Source organism: Chiloscyllium plagiosum, unplaced genomic scaffold, assembly GCF_037043375.1.
Source record: "Chiloscyllium plagiosum isolate Xiang-an unplaced genomic scaffold, Cpla_swu_hap1 HiC_scaffold_12, whole genome shotgun sequence".
In the NCBI taxonomy this organism is placed as follows: Eukaryota; Metazoa; Chordata; class Chondrichthyes; order Orectolobiformes; family Hemiscylliidae; genus Chiloscyllium; species Chiloscyllium plagiosum.
The window spans coordinates 100,338,428-100,364,219 of NW_028270150.1; the positions used below are offsets into that span (position 1 = coordinate 100,338,428).

Below are 25,792 nucleotides of genomic sequence, written 5' to 3' on the forward strand. Positions count from 1 at the left end.
GTCAGAAGAAGGGAGGTAGGCAGGTAGTCAGGAAAATCCCAGAGTGTGCCTCAATCAAGAACAGATTGCAAGTGTTGGAAAACTATGAGAGTAATGGTACCTCCAAGGATTGCAATCAGACCCTATCTGCACAAGTGGGGAGCAGAACAGGGAACTGGTGGGAGATTCAGCAGCGAGGGGCACAAATGAGTCTTTCTACAAACCAGGGATGAAATGCAAAGATGGTGTGCTGCCTACCTGGGGACAGAGTCAAGAAAGTCACTAAATGATGTCAGGCATTCTGAAGGAGATAGCGAGCAGAGATCATGGTTCACATTGGTACCAACTGGACTTACCCTCTGGCATTACTGTCATCGTCACCACTGTCCTAGTTTAGAGGCATTATCCATGCATATGATTCCTGCCACTAACAGAGAATATGCTGATGCCAAAGGGAAACATTAGGTATGCTGTAACATCTAGAAGAGTCCCCAAAGACCAACGTTAAAAGTGGCGGGCAAGAGTCGAACAAGAAATGGCCACCCTGTCTGCTACTTCCATGTGTGGCCATTAATGCCACTTACCCAGCTTGTTAACATCTGAGGAACAGGGGTAACAGCCAGGCCAGATACCAAGCCACATCTAATATCAACCATCAGGCAGTAATTATCATAGGAACATTCACCGATCCCTCCTTAAAAATTGTTCGATATCAGTTCACTCTCCAGCAGCTCCCAACCAGTATCTCCCTCACTTCAGCACCAAGGGCAATTCGTTATCATATTCACAAATACACAACAATCCCACATCAGCTAAACTGCTTAAAGACATACCTTCTTTGTCTCCTCTGGCACCAAGAGCAAGGAATCTGGATACTAATGGGGTACTTGATAGAGATAAACATGTGGAAATAAAAATACTTTGCGTTGGCCTGATATTCAACAGATGTCCCCAGAGTAATCCAAATATAACCATCAGAACTGTCATATAACTGGTACCTTGCAAAGAAATCTTCCAGACCTAAGGACAGAGAAAACAATGTACTTTAACACCAGAATAAACTTTGTCATTAATGTTACAATGTTTCTTTTCAAAGCATGACTAATTCAAGAATGTGTTAAAGACCATGATTTAAAATGAAAACTGTACAAGGTATTCTGTAATCAGGAGATCACATTCTAAAACATAGAAGGACCATTGATTGCAGTGCAGACACAACCAACTCAAAAGCTTCAATAGTGGGGGCGCGGGGGAGGGGAGGTGCGCGGGAGGCATGCGCAGAGATTATGTTCACTTAGGGTATCAGGAGCCTGCATAATATAGAAAGAAGGAATCACTTAAAGAAGTGACAGAGACATCTGGGACCAGTTGGAAGTCTACAGGCAAGTCAGAATGTTCCAGAATCTAAAAGGAATTGAGATAAATCAAAGAACAGGTCAAACTACACCATGCGACGGGTACATAGTCTTAATACATTCAAACTTCAATAAAAAATTGGGCCTCCACATTTCAAGGGGGGAGAAAAGGGGGCAATGCTTGAATTAAGGTTTTGCATATCTGGATTCGACCTAGCAAGAGATTCACTTTAATTTCGATTGTTATCTTGTTGGGCCTGTAGTCATTGGAATCTAGAAAAATGAGACCAGAATTTATTGAAATTTACAAGATTCATGGGGGGCGGGGGGGCCTGACAGGTTCGATGCTAAAAGGTTGTTCCCCCTTACGGGAGAGTCAAGGACCAGAAGACATTCTCTCAAAATAAGGAGTCATCCATTTAAGGAGGAATTTCTTCCCTCACAGGGTAGTGAATCGGTGGAACTTACTGTAGAGGGCTGTCGATGCTGGGTCATTAAGAATATTCAAGGTTGAGATAGTCAGATTTACTATAGTAACGGATTCAAGGGTTATGGGGAAAGGGCAGGAAAGTAGAGTTGAAGGTTTTCAGATAAGCCATGATCTCACTGATTTGATGGGCTAAATGGCCTACTTCTGCTCCTATGTCAAATGGCCTTAATCTCTGAAAAGGGGTGAAAAGTCATACCTTTCTGAGCCGATCAGGAGAAAATTCCAGGCCAACAACAAACAGGGTGAAGAACACACCAAACTCGCCAAGTGTTTCTACTTGCACAATGGACTGTGGAGAAACAATTTTGCAAAACATGACCATCCTCTGAAATCACAGCAATTAAGAAATATTACAAAGCACTTACAGCAGAGGTAAACTTAATTCAGTCCAAAAGATCTAGAGTCACCGAGATGTACAGCATGGAATCAGATCCTTCGGTCCATGCTGACCAGATATCCCAACCAAATCTAGTCCCACCTGCCAGCACCCGGCCTACATCCCTCCAAACCCTTCCTATTCATATACCCATCCAGATGCCTTTTAAATGTTGTAGTTGTACTAGACTCCATCACTTCCTCTGGCAGTCCATTCCATACATGTACCATCTGCATGAAAAAGTTGCCCCTTAGGTCCTTTTTATATCTTTTCCCTCTCACCCTAAACCTATGCCCTCTAGCTCTGGACTCCCCGACCCCAGGGAAAAGACCGTTTATTTATCCTATCCATACCCCTCAGGATTTTATAAACCTCTATAATGTCACCCCTCAGCATCCGACGCTCCAGGGAAAACAGCCCCAGCCTATTCAACCTCTCCCTATAGTTCAAATCCTTCAACACTGGCAACATCCTTGTAAATCTTTTCTAAACCCTTTCAAGTTTCACATCTTTCCGATAGGATGGAGACCAGAATTGCACGCAATATTCCAACAGTGGCCGAACTGATGTCCTGTACAGCTGCAACATGACCTCCCAACTCCTGTACTCAATACTCTGACCAATAAAGGAAAGCATACCAAACGCCTTCTTCACTATCCTATCTACCTGCGACTCCACTTTCAAAGGAGCTATGAACCTGCATTCCAAGGTCTCTTTGTTCAGCAAAACTCCCTAGGACCTTACCATTAAGTGTATAAGTCCTGCTAAGACTTGCTTTGCAAAATGCACCTCGCATTTAACTAAATTGAACTCCACCTGCCACTCCTCAGCCCGTTGTCCCACCTCATCACTAACTATACCTCTTATGCTCACATCCAAATCATTTATATAAATGATGAAAAGTAGTAGACCCAGCACTGATCCTTGTGGCACTCCACTAGTCACTGGCCTCCAATCTGAAAAACAACCCTCCACCACCACCCTCTGTGTTCTTTCTTTTGAGCCAGTTCTGTAACCAAATGGCAAGTTCTCCCTGTATTCCATGAGATCTAACCAGTCTCCTACGGGTAATCTTGTCGAATGCCTTACTGAAGTCCATATAGGTCACATCTAGTGCTCCGCCCTCATCAATCGTCTTTGTTACTTCTTCAAAAAACTCAATCAAGTTGGTGAGACAGGATTTCCCACGGACAAAGCCATGTTGACTATCCCTAATCTGTCCTTACCTTTCCAAATACATGTACCTCCTGTCCCTCAGGATTCCTTCCAACAACTTGCCCTCCACCAATGTCAAGCTCACCGGTACATTGTTCCCTGGCTTGTCCTTACCATCTTTCTTAAATAGTGGCACCACTTTAGCCAACCTCCAGTCTTCCGGCACCTCACCTGTGACTATCAATGATACAAATATCTCAGCAAGAGGCCCAACAATCACTTCTCTGGCTTCCCACAGAGTTCTAGGGTACACCTGATCAGATCCTAGGGATTTATCCACTTTTATGCGTTTCAAGACATCCAGCACTTCCTCCTCTGTAATCTGGACATTTTTCCAGATGTCACCATCTATTTTCCTATAGTCTATACCTTCCACGTCCTTTTCCACAGTAAGCACTGATGCAAAATACTCATTTAGTATCTGCCCCATCTCCTGCAGCTCCACACAAAGGTCACCTTGCTGGACTTTGAGGGGCTGAAACTTAATTGCTGGAACAGCACAGCAGGTCAGGCAGCATCTAGGGAACAGAAGATTCGACGTTTCGGGCACATGCCCTTCTTCAGGAATGAGCAGAGAGTGTTCAGCAGGAGAAGATAAAAGGTAGGGAGGAGGGACTTGGAGAAGGGGCGTTGGAAATGTGATAGGTGGAAAGAGGTCAAGGTGAGGGTGATAGGTCGGAGTAGGGTGGAGGCGGAGAGGTCAAGAGGTCGGAGTAGGGTGGAGGCGGAGAGGTCAAGAGGTCGGAGTAGGGTGGAGGCGGAGAGGTCAAGAGGTCGGAGTAGGGTGGAGGCGGAGAGGTCAAGAGGTCGGAGTAGGGTGGAGGCGGAGAGGTCAAGAGGTCGGAGTAGGGTGGAGGCGGAGAGGTCAAGAGGTCGGAGTAGGGTGGAGGCGGAGAGGTCAAGAGGTCGGAGTAGGGTGGAGGCGGAGAGGACTTTGAGGGGCCCTGTTCTCTCCCTAGTTATCCTTTTGTCCATAATGTATTTGTAAAAACACTTTGGATTCTCCTTAATTCTATTTGCCAAAGCTGTCTCATGTCCCCTTTTTCCCCCAGTTTCCTTCTTAAGTATACTCCAACTGCCTTTATACTCTAAGGAATCCCTCAATCTATCCTGTATATACCTGATATATGTTTCCTTCTTTTTCTTAACTAGATCCTCAATTTCTGTAGTTATCCATCATTCCCTATACCTACCAGCCTTTCCTTTCACCCTAACAGGAATATACTGTCTCTGCACTTATTATCTCATTTCTGAAGGCTTCCCATTTTCCAGCCATCCCTTTACCTGTGAATATCTGCCCCCAATCAGCTTTTGAAAGTTCTTGCCTAATACTGTCAAAATTGGCCTTTCTTTAATTTGGAACTTCAACTTTTAGATGTGGTCTATCCTTTTCCATCACTATTTTAAAACTAATAGAGTTATGGTCACTGGCCCCAAAGTGCTCCCCCACTGACACCTCACTCACCTGTCCTGCCTTATTTCCCAAGAGTAAGTCAAGTTTTGCACCTTCTCTCGTAGGTGCATCCACATACTGAATCTGTTCTTGTACATGCTTAACAAATTCCTAAACCCTTAACACTATGGTTGTCCCAGTCTATGTTTGGAAAGTTAAAACCCACTACCATAACCACCCTATTATTCTTACAGATAACTAAGATCTCCTGACAAATGTGCTTCGCATTTTCCCGCTGACTATTGGATGGGTCTATAATACAATCCCAATAAGGTGATCGTCCCTTTCTTGTTTCTCAGTTCCACCCAAATAACTTCCCTCGATGTATTTCGGGGAATATCCTCCCTCAGTACAGCTGTATGCTATCCCTTATCAAAAACACCACTCCCCCTCCTCTCTTGCCTCCCTTTCTATCTTTCCTATAGCATTTGCATCCTGGAACATTAAGCTGCCAGTCCTGTCCATCCTTGAGCCATGTTTCTGTAATTTCTATGATAACCAGTCCCATATTCCTCACCATGCGAAGTTCATCTGCCTTCCCTGTTCGGCCCCTTGCATTAAAATAAATGCAGTTTAATTTATCCGTCCTAACTTGTTCTCTGCTTTGTCCCTGCCTGCCCTGACTGTTTGGCTTGCTTTTTTTTTCAACTGTATCAGTCTCAGATTGATTTCTTTCCTCACTATCTTCCTGGGTCCCAACCCCCACCCAGAAATATTTGTCTGTGCCTCGGGCTAGAGATTCCCCTAACACAATCAATCTCTTGAAACTCATTGTGTTAGACCCAGTCGCGATAACAGAAACTTGGCTGTTCGTGCTACATTCCCGAGCATCCATCAGCCCCTACATTTTCCAAAACAGCATACTTGTTTGAAATGAGGATAGTCATACAAGACTCCTGCACTACCTGCCTACCCCTCTTACTTTTCCTAGAGTTAACCCATCTATGTAACTGTATCTGCAACTTTTCTCCCTTTCTATAACTGCCATCCATCACACCCCCTTGCTCTTGTAAATTCACTCCAACTATTCCATGCGATCTGATAGGATTCACAACTAACAGCATTTATTGAGTATATAATCCTCAGTAACACGTAAACTCTCCCTAAGCTCCCAAATCTGACAAGAGCATATCGCTCTAAGGGCCATTTTTGCTTCTTCCAATCTGCAGACCCAGAAAATAGCTCCATCTTATTCCTCTACAAAACACTGTTCCAGGCTAACTTAATACTTATGATTTATATTAAGTTTAATCAAGAGACATATCTCAATAAAACATATAATCAAGAAAAGAATCCACTCGACTCACGACTACAGTCTCTCCAAGACCACACTTAAAATTATTCACTTATCTGTCTCTGTGCTGTGACCTCTCCAACAAGTTCCTCCAAGGTCAGTTGTGAATTTCACTGTTTGTTAATTTTCCCAAATGCACTCCGATGTTCAGCGATATATGAATTCAACAGCAAAGGCAGTAACTGTGCAGGTTCACTGTGTCAGTTAGCAGTGTGGGTTTCTTTCTCACTCTCTCGTGCTGACCTCACCATGTGCTGCCTTTGTCTGTTCCTCTCCCTTTTAAAAGTGCCGTTACCAAAGTCTATCCTGAAGCCTTCTTTATATAATAGTATTGCCCATCAAATATTTATGTATTTTCTCCTTCAATGCATCTATGGTCTCTAACTCAACCACTTTGTGTCGTACAAGTTGCACATTCTACCAACTGTCTGAATAAAGACGTTGCACTGTCCTGAGTGCCATCCTGAATTTATTAGTGACTGCTTTATATTTTGCTCCTAAGTTTCATCACATCTGCAAATGTACAGCTACAGTAGTCCATTAAACTCTTTCATAAAGTTGAAAATCTTTAACAGGCCAGCCTACAGCCTTCGCTTTTCTCAATACTGAAACATCTTGTATTGAAGTTACAAATGACATCCTGAGATACTGGGATCGTGGTAAACTCCCTTCTTGATTTGTCAGCAGCCTTTGATACAGCAACCAAACTGTCCTCCTCCAACCCCTCTCCATTGTCATCCAGCTGGGTGGTAACTGCTCTCACCTACTTCCATTCTTATCTATTTAATCCTGTTTCTCATCCACATCCTGCCCAGGCACCCATGTTCTGAAAACACAGCATCAGTTTTTACATCTAAGGTGAGACTAAACCACGTGCTTGCAACATTAGAGTCATATTTGTTGAGCTTCAGCCACAATTTTCACTATTGCCAAGAGAGCCTACTTCCATCTCAATAGCATCAGCTAGCTTCATCTGTCTCAGCTCACCTGTTGCTGAAACCTTCATTCATTCCTCATTTGCCAGATGAGTAAATTCCAAAGCTCCCCTGCTTAGCTCCTATCTCTACCTTCTGTAGACTTCAGACCCCAATGTCTTAAAGCCCACCAAATCCTATTCAATTAAAACGCCTGCACTCACTAACATCAGCTCCATCTGAAATAACAGCTTGATTTTAACATTTCTTATGTTATCATTTATTTTTAAAAGAGAAAAGATAAATAAAACAAAAACTGCCTCCATTACGAACAGGAAAGGATTGCTGTAAATATATTTCAATTCACCGCTTCCTCTTGTCCAAGAGGCTCAGTATATTTTGCTCTTGTGAAGCTCTTTGGAATGCTTTGTTAACAACACTGTTGTCAATGTTGCTAGAAGCCTCAGCCTGTTCATGCTGACTGATAGCTATAACTACTCAAGAACATGATAATAGCATAAGCAACACATATTACATCACACTGGAAGTAGCAATTTTGGCACATCAATTATGCTAGTGATAACCCCTTGATTGGAGCTGTTCACTCTCGGCACATTTGCCTAATCTTTCCCCACATTTTTCCTTTTCAAATACTTATGAATCACAATTTAAACAATGTTCTTATTCCCAAATGTCTATAATGTATGTTGTGCTGTATTAGTAAAATGAATTGGATCCTAAGGCTTTCAGAGCCTATGATGGATCAATACATTGGCATAGCTATGTGTGTAAATCTCATTTAAAGGACTGGGCTCTTTGAAAATGAAGGTGCAACCTTAACATTACTATTCATGGCTGAAGGCTGTAAGTGAGCAGAATCAAAAAAAAAATCACACGACACCATGTTACAGCCCAACAGGTTTACTTGAAAACAGAAGTTTTCGGAGCCTCACACCTCCTTCAGGTGGTGTGTGATTTTTGACTTTATCCACCCCAGTTCAACACCATCACCTCCATGTTGCAGGTGAGTAGGGAAGTGCTTGGCTCAGTATTTGGTGTACAAGATGGCTTTAGGCAGCATACAGCACATTTTTTTTTATTTCTCAGTCAGAGGAGAGAGAAAAAACAAGATAAATAAACTCCTAATTTCCACAAGCAAGACCTCCTTGATGCAAAAGGACAAAGCATAACTATAACTTGTAAATACATATCACTGACCTAGTCAAATTGGCCAGTATTCACAGAGCATTATCAAACAGAACTTAACACTGAGCCATGTGGGAAGATACGAGAGAAAACGAACATTAATACAGCAAAAGGGGCAAGTTTTAAGGAGCATTTTAAAGAGGAAAGAAAGGAAGAGACAGAGAAGCAAATGGAGAACTCCAGAGCTTGGCTATCCTGAAGGCATAGCTACCAATGGTGGGACAATTAAAATTAGGACGATAAATGGCTAGAATTAGATTAGCACAGATAGAGATAAGACTGAAAGTCATTATTGAGTGAAATATCCACAACTACAAATGCATTCTGTGCTATATAAAAAGGAGATGGAGCAGACATGGTGGCAAATCTCACCACTAGCACTCTGTACCACAACTTCAAAAAGTTAAATTATTCAACCAGGGTTCACACAATAACAGACTAATTGCACTGCTGCTACTTTTACAACAACTTGCACATTCTTCACACTATAAAACTAACTGCTGTACATCTTATCGATTAAAGTGCACCACTCTTCTACGGTGTAAGATTTATTAAGTTAGTGAACTGCTTGCTCCAAGAAAACTTCAGCTGAATACAGTGCCCGCTGACAGAAGTAGAATTCATACCTTGATGCGGTTTAGTCCTGAGGGACCCAAGAGAACCCCACAAACAATATAACCAAACATTGTAGGAAGCCCCATTAAGGTACAAATCCAGCCACAAGGCAGAGATATCACCACAATGGAAATTATATCCTGCAAATAAATTGAAAATTTAAATAAGTTTAAAAATTAAAGTATGAACTCAATTTTGTCCAATTTTAAGCAAATTTTAATTTGTGTATTTACCTCAAGCATACATTTAAGGTTGTTGTTGAAAAACATGGTGCTGGAAAAACACAGCAGGCCAGGCAGCATCCGAGGAAAATTTAAGGTTGTTGCTCTGACTCATGAAAATATTAATTCATTTTTAAGAGAGGAAGGTCTCAAATTGTTTGGACATCCTTCAAACCTAATTTGAAAACTAGCACAAATCTGTAAGAACAGGAAGCATTGGAATAAATGGGAGAACATTGACTCCAGACCACTGGCTTGGGGAGTGGAAAGATCACTGATACATACAAAAAGACTGGTTATAGGGGAAACTTATATTTGAGTCACATCTGAGGCAGGGAATACACAATGTTAATCAATTCCTCAGGAGAAGCCCCCCTGTTGACAGGAAACTACCCTAAAAATGTGGACATGTGTGTGGATAAAAGTCTGTCCTATTCAAATGTAGCCTTCCTTGCAGTAATAGGAGTCATAAAATGTACAAAATACCATTTGAGATGAGATGAAAATGTCTGAAAGTTACTTGAAGGACTCAGTTCTGAGTCAATGAGGTAAAAGCCACAAACTCAGATTTTCTCAAAGGCTTTAAAGGCCAGGAGAGTTGGAATGGAGCCAAGTAGACTTTTCACAAGTATCAAGGTCAAATCAATAACTGAGAAAACAGAGCTAACTGAAACTAAGGCTAATTCACCCAGTGCAAATAACTATGTTCTATGGGATATTATCAACATTTTTAGAAAAATTAGATTTGGTGTACTATCTTATCCATCCGACCAGAGATCTTGGTCTTCAAATACTGGTTTTCCTCAGACAACCATAGGTTGAGCTAGCATATTGGAAGTGATCATGAATTTCATCATCTCCATATTCCTGAGACTAACATCATGCTTTACCAGGTAACAGCATCCCCCACATTCTTGCCTTCTTTGGAGACTAAAGGAAGCTCCTCAAAGCATTGCACCTCAGTACTGCATTTGCAAGATCCTCTAAATCTTGTGGCAAACAAGGGTCTTCAATGGCAACATCCACTCCCAAGACAAAACAGCAACTGAGCAGGAAAGGTTGCATATATCCCTGATACAATGCTCCTGAAGAAACAAATGCGTTAGCTGGAGTTCGGTTGGGGCAGGAAACCTGCAGGACAATAGATGTCCTCAAAGTGCCCACAAAAACGTCAGAGTATCCATTGGATAATCTGGTTTGTGACTAACCAAAATGGAGAACTTTAATTTCAGAAAGCACCAAACAGACTGAAGGACTTAACTGAGAACATGCTACGGTGACATTGAGGCGTCGGACTCAAATACCTCATCCGTTAAGTACTAGCTGCCCTATATGTAGCACAGGCTGATGGTCAAGCACTGGATATACCAGCCATCTCAGAGCCCACTGAACCAGGGTGGAAGCAAGGTATCCCCAATCTCAAGAGACTGCCAGAGAGAGACTAGTTAGCAAGGTTAGATCACACGGAATAGAGAGAGAACTAGCCATTTGGATACAGAACTGGCTCAAAGGTAGAAGACAGAGGGTGGTGGTGGGGGTTGAATTTCAGACTGGAGGCCTGTGACCAGTGGAGTGCCACAAGGGTTGGTGCTGGGTCCCTGCTTTTATATAAATGATTTGGATGTGAACATAGTTGGTATAGTTAATAAGTTTACAGATGATACCAAAATTGTATATGTAGTGGACAGCAAAGAAGGTGACCTCACAGTACAAAGGGATATTGATCAGATGGGCCAATGGGCTGAGAAGTGGCAAATGGAGTTTAATTTAGATAAATGTGAGCTGCTGCACTTTGGAAAAGCAAATCAGAGCAGGACTTATACACTTAATGGTAAGGGCCTAGGGAGTGTTGCTGAACAAAGAGACCTTAAAGTGCAGGTTCACAGTTCCTTGAAAGTACAGTCGCAGCTAGATAGGCTTGTGGAGGTTTATAGAATCGTGAGGGGCATGGATAGGGTAAATAGGCAAGGTCTTTTCCCAGGGAAGTCCAGAACTAGAGGGCATGGGTTTAGGGTGAGAGGGGAAAGGTATAAAAGGAGCAATATTTTCATGCAGAGGGTGGTGTGGCTATGAATGTGCTGCCAGAGGAAGTGGTGGAGGCTGGTACATTTGTAGCATTTAAGAGACATCTGGAGGAGTATATGAATAGGAAGTGTTTAGAGGGATATGGGCCAAGTGCTGATAAATGGGATTAAATTAGGTTAGGATATCTGGTCGACATGGATGCGTTGGATTGAAGGGTCTGTTTCCGTGCTGTACATCTCTACGACTCTATGATACTGAATAAAGAACAAGGAACATTACAGCACAGGAACAGGCCCTCCAAACCTGTGCAGATCCAGGTCCGCTATCTAAACCTGCTGCCTACTTTCTAAGGATCTGTATCCCTTGCTCCCTGCCCATTCATGTATCTGTCTAGATATATCTTAAATTAGACTATCATTCCCACCCCAATCAATTCTGCTGGCAACACATTCCAGGCACCTACCAATCTCTGTGTGAAGAACTTTCTATGCATATCTCCCCTAAACTTTTCCTCTCTCACTTTGAACTCATCACCCCTAGTAATTAAATCCGTCTGGGGAAAAAAATTCTTGTTATCTACCCTGTCCATACTGCTCATGATTTTGTAGATCTGAATCAGGTCTCCCCCCCAACCTTTTTTTCCAATTAAAATAATCCTAACCTTTTCTTATAACTAGCACCCTCCATACCAGGCAACATCCTGGTGACCCTCCTCTGTACCTTATCCAAAGCATCCACATCCTTTCAGTAATGTGGCGACCAGTACTGTATGCAGTATTCCAAATGTTGGCGAACCAAAGTCTCATACAACTGTAACATGACATGCCAACTCTTGCACTCAATACCCTGCCCAAAGAACATATGCATGCTGTATGCCTTCTTGATCACTCTAATGACCCGAGTTGCCACCTTCAGGGTACAATAGACCTGAACACCCAGATTTCGCTGCGCATCAATTTTCCCCAGGACTTTTCCATTTACAGTATAGTTTGCTCTGGAGTTGCATCTTCCAAAATGCATCACCTCGCATTTGTCCAGATTGAACTCCATCTGCCATTTCTCTGCCCAACTCTCCAATCTATCTTTATTCTGCTGTATTCTCTGACAGTCCCCTTCACCAACTGCTACTCCACCAATCTTAGTGTCATCTGCAAACTTGCTAATGACGCAACCTACACCTTCCTCCAAATCATTTATGTATATCACAAACAACAGTGGTCCCAGCACAGATCCCTGTGGGATTTCACTGGTCACAGGTCTCCATTTTGAGAAGCTGCCTTCTGCTACTACTTTGTCTCCTGTTTCCCAACCAGTTCTCTATCCACCTAGCTAGAACACTCTGGACACCATGAGACTTCATGAAGGCAGCATTTAGTATGCTTTCCTTTATTGGTCAAGGCATTGAGTTTAACAGTTGGGAGGTCATGTTGCGGCTGTATAGGACATTGGTTAGGCCACTGGTGGAATATTGCGTTCAATTCTGGTCTCCTTCCTATTGGAAGAATGTTGTGACACTTGAAAGCGTTCAGAAAAGATTTACAAGGATGTTGCCAGGTTTGGAGGATTTGAGCTATAGGGAGAGGCAGAATAGGCTGCGGCTGTTTTCCCTGCAGCGTCAGAAGCTGAGGGGTGACCTTATAGAGTTTTTAAAATCATTAGGGGCATGGATAGGGTAAACAGTCAAGGGCTTTTCCCTGGAATCCAGAACGCAGAGGACATAGGTTTAGTGTGAGACGGGAAAAGATATAAAAGGGACCGAAGGAGCAACCTTTTCACATAGAGGGTGGTGCGTGAATGGAATGAACTGCCAGAGGAAGTGGTGGATGCAAATACAATCACAGCATTTAAAAGGTATCTGGATGGGTATATGAAAAGAAAGGGTTTAGAGGGATATGGGCCGGGTGCTGGCAGGTGGGACTCGATTGGGATATAGTTGGACAGAAGGGTCTGTTTCAGATTACAGATTACATTACAGTGTGGAAACAGGCCCTTCGGCCCAACAAGTCCACACCGACCCGCCGAAACGAACCCACCCATGCCCCTACATTTACCCCTTACCTAACACTACGGGCAATTTAGTATGGCCAATTCACCTGACCCTGCACATCTTTGGACTGTGGGAGGAAACCTGAGCACCCGGAGGAAACCCATGCAGACACGGGGAGAACGTGCAAACTCCACAGTCAGTCGCCTGAGGCGGGAATTGAACCCGGGTCTCTGGCGCTGAGGGGCAACAGTGCTAACCACTGTGCCACCGTGCCGCCCACGTGCTGTATACTTTTATGAATCTAAGAGGAGCAGGCAGATTTAGAAGATCTACCACCTTAGCAGAGCAAAAGGAAATGTGTAATAAAATGCAAATTCACCCACATTGTTCACATCAAAACATGAAAATTAAAATATCATTAGCAATTAGCTGTGCACCTCTACATCATACAGAACAAGGTGCAAACATATAGGGACTACTGTTACAATCATCAACTCAAATCAGTAGCACTTTTAAAAATATGGCTCAAAGTTCAGTGTATGTCTTGATTAACCTTACTGCAACTTTTCAAACTTGACTGGTCACCTCCAAAAAGAATAAGAATGATGTAACCTTCACAATGTTACCGAGTGGATGGAATTTTGAGTGCCAAGCACCACACAATCTAGTATTGGTACCTGAAGACAGGGACTGAACCAATAACAGAAGAGGTGATTTGAATTTCAATTTTACATCAATTTTAATTGCTTGTTTCAAATTCCTTTCCTTAGTAAACACTGCCCTCCTTCAGTCTTTTCCCCAAACAATACACAGTAGGATTGCATTATCCAATCGTTGATTGTTTGTTTCCAAAGAAATGAATACACGAATAGGAAGAGAATAGAGGGATACAGATCCTGTAAGTGAAGACGGTTTTTGTATGGAATGACAAAAAGCCTCAGCGCAGGCTTGGAGGTCAAAGTGCCTGCTCCTATGCTCTATGGTTCTCTGTTCAAAAGTAATGGCCTTGAAATGGCACATTTAATGACGAACATCACAAATTAGACATTTACACTTACCACGCCACTTCAATATATTTCTGTTGAAAAGCAAAGTCCCTGTAAATGATTTCATTGGTTTTGATACTTCGCTAATTTTTGTTACCAGCCACAAATTAAGATTTTGCTTTTAATAACCTGCTGTGTATATCAAAAACATAAATAACAAAGACACCTGGACAGTGGTTAGCACTGCTGCCTCACAGCGCCAGGGACCTGGGTTCGATTCCCAGCTCAGGCAACTGTGTGTGGAGTTTGCACATTCTCCCTGTGTCTGTGTGGGTTTCCTCCGGGTGCTCCGGTTTCCTCCCACAATCCAAAGATTTGCAGGTTAGGTGAATTGGTCATACTAAATTGCCCGTAGTCAGGGGTGAATATGGGGAATGGGCGGGTTACTCTTCGGAGGGTCAGCGTGGACTTCTTGGGCCGAAGGGCCCGTTTCCATACTGTAGGGAATCTAATCTAATCTAATCCACTGGCAACCTATAAGACAGAATAAAGAACAACATTCACTAAAGGAATGTGGATGGCTTCATATGGCAGCATTAGCATTGAGACGAACACATGAAAACTAACGCAACAGTTGGAATGGGCATGAATTATTTCAGTTTATCTCTGGCTCTTTAATAATCAGGAAGTGTTTAAGTGGTTAAGAATGGATAACTTAATAACAAAAACAAACCAAAAGAACTACAGATGCTGTAAATCAGAAACAAAAACAGAAACTGCTGGAAAAGCTCAGGAAGTCTGGCAACACCTGTGGAGAGAAATCAGAGTTAATGTTTAGAGTCCAGTAATCCTTCCAATCCACCTTTACAGTCACCAAGAAAAATGCTTAGCAAATCAATTGCTTTTGAAAATCTAACCTGAAAAAGTCTGAGATTTTAAAAAGACCATAAGTGAACATAAAGGGCCATGGTTACAATAATAAAACGCAGGCCTCAATTACCTTAATAAAGTGAATATCAGCTCGAGGGATTGTGGAGTCCCTGGGTTTGGTCAGGATGTACTGGTTGTTCTGAGAGTCAATGAGCATACTCAGCCCCAAACCACCCTCTACTTCATGCACAGAAAGGTTTTGCTTGTGGTCTTCCTGGTCCTCTTCAACTCTAATAACAGCTTCAACGTTTCCACCACGGACCTGAAAAGTACCAGATTGTAAGTCCACACTTTATTGTGGACCAATTGAGCTAATTGCAGCACTTGGCTCAGACAAAACACACTGATCAGCATGGTGCAATTAAAATCCAGTCTGTGTCAAAGTCAATGCATCAGTCCTGATTAACTCTAATAGAACTAAGATATTATAACTCTATGATTTGCTTAGCTGTTCGTGAACAAAACAAGTCCCAGTCATCAACTGCAATTTTCAATCTTGAGCTATTCCTTCAACTAAGCAGTCCAAGGATACTTGGGAGTGCAGTGAAATAGGATGTTAGCTGTTTTAAGAACCTGTCTCTCCAAATGTAATTTTTAATTGGAAAGCTGCATGTGAAATTGGCAATTCTTGTCTGATTGGAAAATTACAAACTTTAAAAGGCTGACAGTAAGGTTTTCATTCAGAGGGAGCATAAGACCATAAGACATAGTCCATTTGACCCACTGAGTCTGCTCTGACATTAAATGTGATCATGGCTGATTTGATCACTTTCCTGCCTTTTCCCCTACACCCCTTGATTCCCTTACTGATTAGAAATCTATCTCAGCTTTGAATATTTTTAACAATCCAGCCTTCTGTGATAAAGAATTACACAGCTGCACTACTCTCATGGAAGATGTTTCTCCTCAGCTGTCTTAAATGGGCAACCCCATACTCTAATTATGCCCTCAGGTCCTAGATTCTCCCACAAGGGAAACAACCTCTCCACATCTACCCTGTCAAATTCCCTATGAATCTTATGTTTCAGTAAGGTCTCCCTCATTCTTCTAAACTTCAATGAATAGAGGCCTAGCCTACTTAATCCCTCCTCAGAAGGAAATCCATATATATCTAAGAGTAATCTAGTGAAGTGTCTCTGGACTCCCTCCAATACCAGTACATCTTTCCTGAGACAAGGGGACCAAAGCTGTACATTGTATTCCAGCTGTGATCTATCTAGTATCCTGTATAGCAAGACTACCTTATTTTAATGACTCTCTCAGTCATTCCTGAAGGGCTTTTGCCCGAAATGTCAACTCTCCTGCTCCTTGGATGCTCCCTGACTTGCTGTGCTTTTCCAGTACCACACTCTCGATTTTATTTTAATACTCCATTCTCTTCACAAAAAAGACCAAGAGTAAAAATTGCCTTCCCTTTTACCCACTGAACTTGGATGCTAATTTTTTGAGATTCATGCACAAATTACTCATTGTGAATTTCTGCTCTTTACCTTTTAGTGCACTTTGGTTTAACACCAGCAACAATCTTATACCTAACAAGCTATCTTTAAGAAATACTTTAACAAATACTAGGAACCTAAACACAAACTAAAGACAAGCAATACTTCTTTAAAATAATTCATAATGGAATGTGGGTAATACTTGGAGAAAGTAGCAGTGTACTGCCTTCTATTTGGTGTTGGTACACTCACAGTGCTGTTAGTGTGGAAGTTCCAACTATTTGTTCCAGCAATATATTTCCAATACAGGATGATGAGCAGCTTAGAGGAACTTGTAGCCCGTGGTGGCATTCACCAACTTAAATGCAAGTTAGCAAAGTCTGTTCTCATCATTCAATACAGACTGAAGAAAGAGGGAGAGTATCAATTCAGAAAATTGCCCTTTAATTATTAGGATGAGACACGCACTAAACCAATGACACTCCCTGTAGCTGAGTGTTCTGTATCAGGTTAAGTCGAATTTAAGACTTGAGATGTGGGGCACTGACTGGACAGAAGTAGCTGAGATAATTTACTTTTGGTTCTGAGACTGCCGTTGCCTAATTCAGCTGCAACCAATGTTAAGAACTCTACCTCACACCGTAATGGCAAAACCAACCACACCTTAAGGCCTGAGAGTGTTCCATTGGATTCAAATGGCAATTATCAGACACTCTAGGTAGGAATAGTGACACTGTGCCAATGTGTCAGTGGAGATCACTACTTGATGGTTAAACACCATACCTCACTGGGATAGTGGTTAGTGAGTTTAGAAGCAGGAATACCATCACTAAACCAAATCTAGGTAGCAGTATCTGGTAAATGCTCTACATCTTTGTGTATGTCCGAACAACAATTTTCTGTCTATTCTGAACTCCATTCTCCCAAATTACTATCATTTCTACTCAAATAACCTAATTCCCCATAGTGTGCAAGTTCCTCCCCAATTTCCACATCTACCTTACCAAATGAACAAAACACAAATTGAAAGTTATGTATTGTTCACTAACATTTCAATGTATCTAATAAGTTATCTTTCTGCCTTTCACTGTCTTCACTAAACTTTTTTTTTTAAATTGAAGTTTTCAGCTTTTCCCAAAGGCTCCAACCTGGATTTAATGCATTTCCCTTGCACTGTAAGCAAGCAGTCAGTTGTGCTCTCTGAACAATAGTATCTAACCCTCCACTGAAACCAAAAAGTGTATTCAACATAAAGTGTCTTTGCTGTTTGAAACCAAGCTCATTTCTTTTGAAGGGAAGGAACCTCTAACTATCTCACCTAAGTTGTTAAAAAAAAAAGTAATCAGCTTAATGCTTACCTGCTGGCAGAATCAGAGATACCTGAATATCTGACTTCTGACACCTTTCAAAAACATCCAGGAACTAAATTAGTTTGAGAAGCTAGTTATTGGGGAATCAGATGTGCAGAAATTTCTTCTTGTAAAAATTTTTACTTCAGAGAATAAATATTAATTTTATAAATTCAAGTTACAAGTCAATAAATTTTTGGATTAGATGGTAAACAAGGGATTTGGGGTGAGCTCAAGGAATTTAATGCCAACTCTGAAGAAAAGTCACAAACGTCAAGATCTCAACAATTCAGGCTTCCAAGAGGCTAGACATGCCCTTGAATGTTGCTATAATCTGTCTCCTATATATGTTGAAAGAGAGACACTTGAGTGTATGAAGCATTTTTCGCATTTAGTCAGCCATCTCTTTCTGAAAATGCCAGACAAGGAATTCCAACATTGAGCCAACTGTGCCAACTCTGCCTTCTGCCAACTACAACAGTGAGCATTTGTTTACAAAGATCTCCACAAGTCAGCAAAAGTATTCAGTGCACAGCAATGGCTGTCACTACACTTGTCCTGCAGTGAAGCTTGGACTGCGTATCAGTGACACACAACATTAGAGGAATTCCATCAGTAATGCCTCTGTTACATATTCCAGATTCAATGGGAGGGTTGGCAAACATACATTAGTTAAATAAAACAAAGAATTACAGGTGAAGATCTGGAATAAAATCTAGAAATGACTGTAAAACCTCAACAGGCTGGCCAAAATCTGCGAGGAGAAAACAGCACTAATGTTTCGAATTCAGTGACTTCTTCAAAACATTAAATAAATCCAGCTCCACAAACACTCAGACAAAACTCCTGCAAACTCAACTTTGAAAGACTGTAAGCTAAGAAGATATGAAAAGAAAAGCAAAAAATATCCTGCACTTCAGAACCAATACCATTAGACCATGACTACATTGGAAATGCTGTGAGCAGATTTGGGTCCCCTATTCCGGAAAGATGTGCTTTGGAGGGGGCCCAGAAGAGGTTATCATTGAACTAATGGACAGCTGATGATGGGTAGTGCAGAAAATTGCAACTGAGGTGAAAGATGTGAAAGTTGGAGCAGATTCAAGAAGCTAGATTGCCGACTCCAATTACTGTGTCCTTATCCAGAAACTCACCAATTTGTTGTTGTCAAACACATGGTCATCAATCTCCTCCTCCAAGCGATCAGCAGCCTTCCGCACATCTTCAAGAATTTCATCAAGGATTGATAAGCTTCTGTTTGCATGCTGCATATTTTTGAGTGCCTCAGCTTGATGTTTCTCTGCAGCCAATAACTCCACATACTCCTTTTCCTCCTGCAGTTTAAAGGGAGCAACAATATCAGAAATAGCTTACATTTTCCTCTTTCCCTCCTATCACCAAAGCTTTCCATGTCTTACAACTGGCAGTGATGCTTTTACTGACGTCATTATCAAAGCACCAGAGAATCGGGGGAGTGCCAAGCAAGCTCATGTACCCCAGGCATAATTGAGGCCCATGTCGATACCCTTGGCCACATCTTTGAGTTGAAGAAAACGAGAAAAGTTAAGGGAGACCTTGTTCAAAGTGAGGGACAGCTCAGCCAGACTGAGGAGGGTAGCGGTAGATTGGGACAGTTCAAACCTTTTTTCCAGAAATAAGAGGGTGTGGGCCACCAAGACTATCCTGATGGGGGAATGGACGGGTAAAGGGGATTGCACATCCATGGCAGCTGCTCCCCACGAACAGGAAAATTTGAAACGGATGTAATGCATCACAAGAATTGTGGATGTATATGGGAAAGGACTGAACAAGGGGAGAAAAGAAAATAGAGTTGAGGTTGGAAAAAAATACATCCCCTGGACAAGGTACAGTCAGAAACAATGGGTCAAGAACAAAGAACCCAGGAACAGGCCCTTCGGCCCTCCAAGCCCGTGCTGATCCAGATTCTCTATCTAAACCTGTCACCTATTTTCTCAGGATCTGTATCCCTCTACTTCCTGCCCATTCATGTCGAGATACATCTTAAATGATGCTATTGTGCCACACCTCTACTGCCTCCATTGGCAACGCCTTCCAGGCACCTACCAGCCTCTGCGTAAAAAACTTTCCACGCATATTTTCCTTAAACGTTTTCCGTCTCACTTTGTAGTGATTTTGTAGCCCTCAATCAGGGATCCAAACCTCCATCTTTCTAATGAAAATAATCTTAATCTACTCAACCTCTCTTCATAGCTAGCACCCTCCATACCAGGCAACATCCTGGTGAACCTCCTCTGCATCCTCTCCAAAACATCCACATCCTTTTGGTAATGTGGTGACCAGAACTGTACGCAGTATTCCAAATGTGGCCAAACCAAAGTCTCATACAACTGTAACATGACCTGCCAACTCTTGTACTCAATACCCCGTCCAATGAAGGAAAGCATGCTGTATGCCTTCTTGACCATTCCACTGACTTGCGTTGTCACCTTCAGGGTACAATGGACCTGAACACCCAGATCTCTCTGTATATGAATTTTCCCCTGGGCTTTTCCATTTACTGTACAGTTCACTCTTGAATTTGATCTTCCAAAATGCATCAACTCGACTTGCCCAGATTGAATTCCATCTGCAATTTTTCTGCCCAACTCTCCAATCTATCTATATTCTGCTGTATTCTCTGACAGTCCTCTTCACTATCTGCTACTCCAGAATCTTAGTGTCATCTGCAAACTTGATAATCAGACCTATACCTTCCTCCAGAAGGTATAGTAGTCCCAACTGACGTCAGGCTCACCGGTCTATAATTATCTGAATTAACCCTGCTACCATTCTTAAACAACGGGCAACATTAGCAACCTGGAATAGATCCCATCCGGACCTGGGGACTTGTCCACCTTAATGCCATTTAGAATACCCAACACTTCCTTCTACCTTATGCCGACTTGAGCTAGAGTAATCAAACATCTGTCCCTAACTTCAACATGCGTCACATCCTGCTCCTTGGTGAATGCGACGCATTAAGAATCTCACCCATTTTCTCTGACTCCACGCATAACTTTCCTTCTTTGTCCTTGAGCAGGCCAACCCGTTTTCTAGTTACCCTCTTGCTCCTTACATACGAATAAAAGGCTTTGGTATTTTCCTTAACCCTGTTTGCTAAAGATATTTCATGACCCTGTTTAGCCCTCTCAATTCATTGTTTCAGATTGGTCCTACATTCCCGATATTCTTCCAAAGCTTCATCTGTCTTCAGTTGCCCAGACCTTATTATTGCTTCCTTTTCCCTCTTAGCTAGTCTCATAATTTCACCTGTTATTTATGGCTCTTGAATCTTGCTATTTCTACCTCTCATTTTCACAGGAACATGTCATTCCTGCGCTCTCATCAACCTCTCTTTAAAAGTCTCCTACGTATCGAATGTGGATTTATCTTCAAACAGCTGCTCCCAATCCACATTCCCCAGCTCCTGCCGAATTTTGATATAGTTGCGCTGGGAATTACAGACCAGACAGTCTTAAGTCAGTGATGGGAAAATTACCGGAGAGGATTCTGAGAGACAGGATTTATGATTATTTGGAAAAGCATAGTTTAATTAGAGATAGTCAGCATGGCTTTGAGGGGGATAGGTCATGCCTTATAAGCCTTATTAAATTATTTGAGGATGTGAAAAACACATTGATGAAGGTAAAGCAGTGGATTTTAGCAAGGCATTTGATAAGGTTCCCCATGGAAGGCTCATTCAATAAGTAAGGAGGCATGGGATACAGAAAAATTTGGCTGTCTGGATATAGAACCAGCTAGCCCATAGAAGATAGAGGGTGGTAGCAGATGGAAAGTATTCAGCCTGGAGCTCGGTGACCAGTGATGTTCCACAGGGATCTGTTCTGGGACCTCTGCTCTTTGTGATTTTTATACATGACTTGGATGAGGAAGTGGAAGGGTGGGTTAGTAAGTTTGCCAATGACACAAAGGTTGGCAGAGCAGTGGATGGTGTGGAGGGCTGTTGTAGGTTGCAACAGGACATTGACAGGATGTAGAACTGGGCTGAGAAGTGGCAGATGGAATTCAACCTGGACAAGTATAAAGCAATTCATTTTGGAAGATCAAATTTGAATGCAGGGTTAAAAGCAGGATTCTTGGCAGCGTGGAGGAACAGAAGGATCTTGGAGTCCACGTCCATAAATCCCTCAAAGTTGCCACCCAAGTTGATAAGGTCGTTAAGACGATGTGTGGTGGGTTGGCTTTCATTAGCAGGGGATTAAGTTTAAGAGCCGCAAGGTTATGCTGCAGCTCTATAATGCCCTGGATAGTTGTGTTCAATTCTGGTCACCTCATTATAGGAAGGATGTGGAAGCCTTAGAGAGAGTGCAGAGGAGAGTTACCGGGATGCTGCCTGGACTGGAGGGCATCTCTTATGAAGAAAGGTTGACGGAGCTAGAGCTTTTCTCATTAGAGTAGAGGAGGAGGATGAGAGGTGACTTGATACAGGTGTACAAGGTGATGAGAGGCATAGGTAGAGTGATTACCAGAGATTTTTTTCCCAGGGCAGAAATGGCTATCACGAGAGGGCATAATTTTAAGGTGATTAGCAGAAGGTTTAGTGGAGATGTCAGAGAGTGGTGCGTGCATGGAATGCACTGCCAGCAGTGGTAGTAGAGTCAGATACGTTAGGGACATTCAAGTGATTCTTGAATAGGCACGTGGATGATAGTAAAACAAAGGATATGTAGGTTAGTTTGATCTTAGAGTAGGATAAAAGGTTGGCACAACATCAAGGGCCGAAAGGCCTGTATTGATTTATGTTCACATTCGAAGCATAAGTCACACTTTTTCAATGATAAGTTATGACACATCATGAAGCAAAAACATCTCACCTTAATAGCAGCTTCCCTCAAGGCTTCCAGACGTTGCTTGCTGCTTTCTCTCATGTTCACTATATCTTTATAATCCCCCTGAAGAACTCTTTCAAGCCCATGGACTGCTTGGAACACTGATTTCTCGCTCTCATTCAGCTCTGCCTGGAAGATCTCGAACGTATGGACCTGAAAGACCTTCTCTGCCATTGACAGTCTCGAGTCCGCTCCAACAGCTTTAATTGCTTTCTTCAATTTATTCAATACCACATTCTTCTGGCGAAGCATGCCAGACAACTTCTTACAATTGTCCATGATCCATAGTGTCCCTTTAGTGATTGTTGCTCCTCTCCCTCGGTGCAGTTTGATCGCATGGTTGGCCACATCTACAAACTCTGCTGCCTGCACTGCACAGCAGGAAGCCAGGATAAATACAATCCACAAAATTTCAGAATTAATCTGTTTCATTTTCTGGCACTTAATTCACAGCTACAGAAAGACAGGGTCTGATAAGTTTCCATTCTGATTAGTTACAATTCTGAAATGGAACAGATTTAGTAGTTAGAATCACAGCAATTCAAACTACATTTAAACTGGGCAGTGAGTTTCTGTGTAACACAATGACCTCCTTTACTAACATAGTAAGATTTCGTTACTCGGCTGTTACAAGTTCATGACTGACAGACATGATCAAGCATAATTATGTTTTGACAGTAAAGGTTGATCATTCTTAGGTTGAATCCCCTGAATCAGCCAGTTATTTCCATTGTTCTGCCACTACTTACTCTGGTGTAGATCACAGATTATAGAAACAGGTCATTCGGCCCATCGAGTTCACACAGACTCTGAAGAGCATCTTGTCCAGACCTGCCCCTATCCTATCTCTGTAACCCTGCATTGCCCATGGCTAATGTAACTAGCCTGCACATTCCTGAACACTATTGGCAATTTACCACGGCCAAGCTACCTAACCTGCACATCTCTGGACTGTGGGGGGGAAACCTGTATTACAGTACCATTATATACATGTGATACAGAAAAAACATTTATACAGAGACAGAATTTTTCCAAAACATTATGTTTAAAATTCATGATAATTCTGTAATGAGAACTTTATTCCAAAATTTCCTACAGAGCCTAGGCCAAATATAAAACCAGGTCAAATTTCAATATAGTTGTTATCTTCATTTGCCGCACCTCATTCACGTTGTTTTTATTTGCTGGAGGCCACTCCAACTGCTAAAGTTCTGTGTCACTGTGCTGTGGAATACCCTGTATTTACTGCAGCTCAGAGCAGCACTCAGAAAACAAATTCTGGATTACTGATGCTGGAAGAGCACAGCAGTTCAGGCAGCATCCTAGGAACAGCGAAATCGACGTTTCAGGCAAAAGCCCTTCATCAGGAACTCCATCTAGGCCAACAAGAATACACATTAACTGACACTATGTTAACAACTTGGGAGTTCTTTATCATGAAAGGACTACAGAGATGTAAAGATGGCTCACAATCTCAGTGCAATCAGGCAATGGGTTGAAATCTGCATCAGTGTTGGCCACATATAGTAAGAAGAAAAAGAGCAAAACAGAACCTGGAAATGAGGGAGTGGTCAAGTACATTAATGGACTACACAACTAGAGTTGAATGGAGGACGAAAAGCCACTGGCTCCATAAACATAATTCTCAAAACTCATCATTTTAATGAAGCTCAATGTCAGGATTTTCTCACTATCTGTAAAGCACCTCCAAACATTTCATTTTTATCAAAGGTCTAAAAGTATGAAAGTTGTGGTCGACAAGTGATCATTCTGTAAAATACCACAGTAAACAGAGTGTCATAGGGTGAGCCAACTACAGAAAATATAGCAATGTACTTCCATCATCGTTGCAGCATAAAAGCCGATTATTCAGTCTAACTAGTCCATCTGGATGTCTGTGCCTGAGAGATGTCGCCACCCATCTGACTTCATTTCATCCTATCAGAATTTACCTATTTATCCAGCTTTCCTTTGAATCCATCCACAATGTCACCTCAAACCACTCCCAACAGCAATGAATTGCACATAACGTCATGCACAATTTCATCCAAATGTTTGTTATTTCTCTAAAATTCCAAACCTTTTCTAAGTTTATTAGATGTTTTAGCCAGCTTAGCAACTGCCCTGACAAGTTCAGTTGCCTTTGTTTCCAAGTCACTTGCACAACTTCAGTACAAGTTTGTCATATGATCATTTTGTTCACCTTAGAATTTCTTGTGCAAGGTTACTGACTGCTCTTTAGACTCAATTATTCTTTAGATCTGTTTCTTAAAATTTTCTCTTAGCTGCTTTTAAAGTCTCAATCTGTTCTCCCACTCTAACAAAGACATTTAACATATTAAAAACTAAGAAATGGAGCTTTAGGTTGACAACATAATGATTCCGCAGAATGCCAAAACAAACAGTGAAAGGGTCATGGGTGAGTCAACTACGTAAACACAGAACTGCAATTACCAATAACTATGTGCAGAAAATCAGGTTATTCAGAATGACTGGTCCATCTGGATGTTTCTGCCCCATATGAGTTTCCTCTCATCTTACATCATCTCATTCAGTTAAGGTTTACCATATTTATCCTGCTTTCCCTCAAATCTATGCCATCCAGCCGATGATCCAGACTGCAGAGCTCAAAAATGTTTAGTTTATTAGTCTTTCATAGTATATAGTACAGAAGACATCCTTTGGCCCATCAAAACCATATTGCTAAAGTTACACTAAATCAATGCCAGTCCCACCTTCCACCACTCGCCCATAACTTGAGATGTTATTTCTCTGTTTATAATACGGAATTCAACCAACTGTTCTTATTGACCTTATTCCTGTCCAGAGTGTTTTGTTTTTGCATAATACTTCATAGAGGCTTTGGACACGAAGTTGCCTGGAAGGCGATAAGTAGATGAAGGTGGAGAGTGATGATGATAGCTCAGAGTGGAGGGTGGATCGGATAGATGGCAAGGAAGATGGACAGGATGGACAGTTCAAAAGGGCAGTGCCGAGTTGGAGGGTTGAATCTGGGATAAGGTGGGGGGGGGGGGGGGGGGAGGGGAGATGAAGAAACTGGTGAAGTTGACGTTCATGCCATGTGGG

General features: G+C 42.0%; 1 protein-coding gene across 6 annotated transcripts in view; it reads right to left on the reverse strand.

The window, feature by feature from the left end:
• slc9d1 (solute carrier family 9 member D1) overlaps positions 1–25,792 on the reverse strand; it is a 64,328-nt gene that overhangs the window by 35,525 nt on the left and 3,011 nt on the right. For 2 of the 6 annotated variants that reach the window (XM_087993076.1, XM_087993080.1), the window contains exons 2-7: positions 22,691–23,207; positions 18,989–19,168; positions 15,117–15,308; positions 8,909–9,037; positions 2,021–2,113; positions 813–999 (exon numbers count right to left, since the gene is read on the reverse strand). In XM_087993076.1, the coding sequence (XP_087849202.1) occupies positions 813–999; positions 2,021–2,113; positions 8,909–9,037; positions 15,117–15,308; positions 18,989–19,168; positions 22,691–23,137 (1,228 nt within the window). In that variant the 5' untranslated portion in view covers positions 23,138–23,207. Of the gene's footprint in view, positions 1–812; positions 1,000–2,020; positions 2,114–8,908; positions 9,038–15,116; positions 15,309–18,988; positions 19,169–22,690; positions 25,733–25,792 lie in introns of those variants that run through there. The other 4 variants (XM_087993079.1, XM_087993078.1, XM_087993077.1 and 1 more) reach the window with 4 other exon arrangements.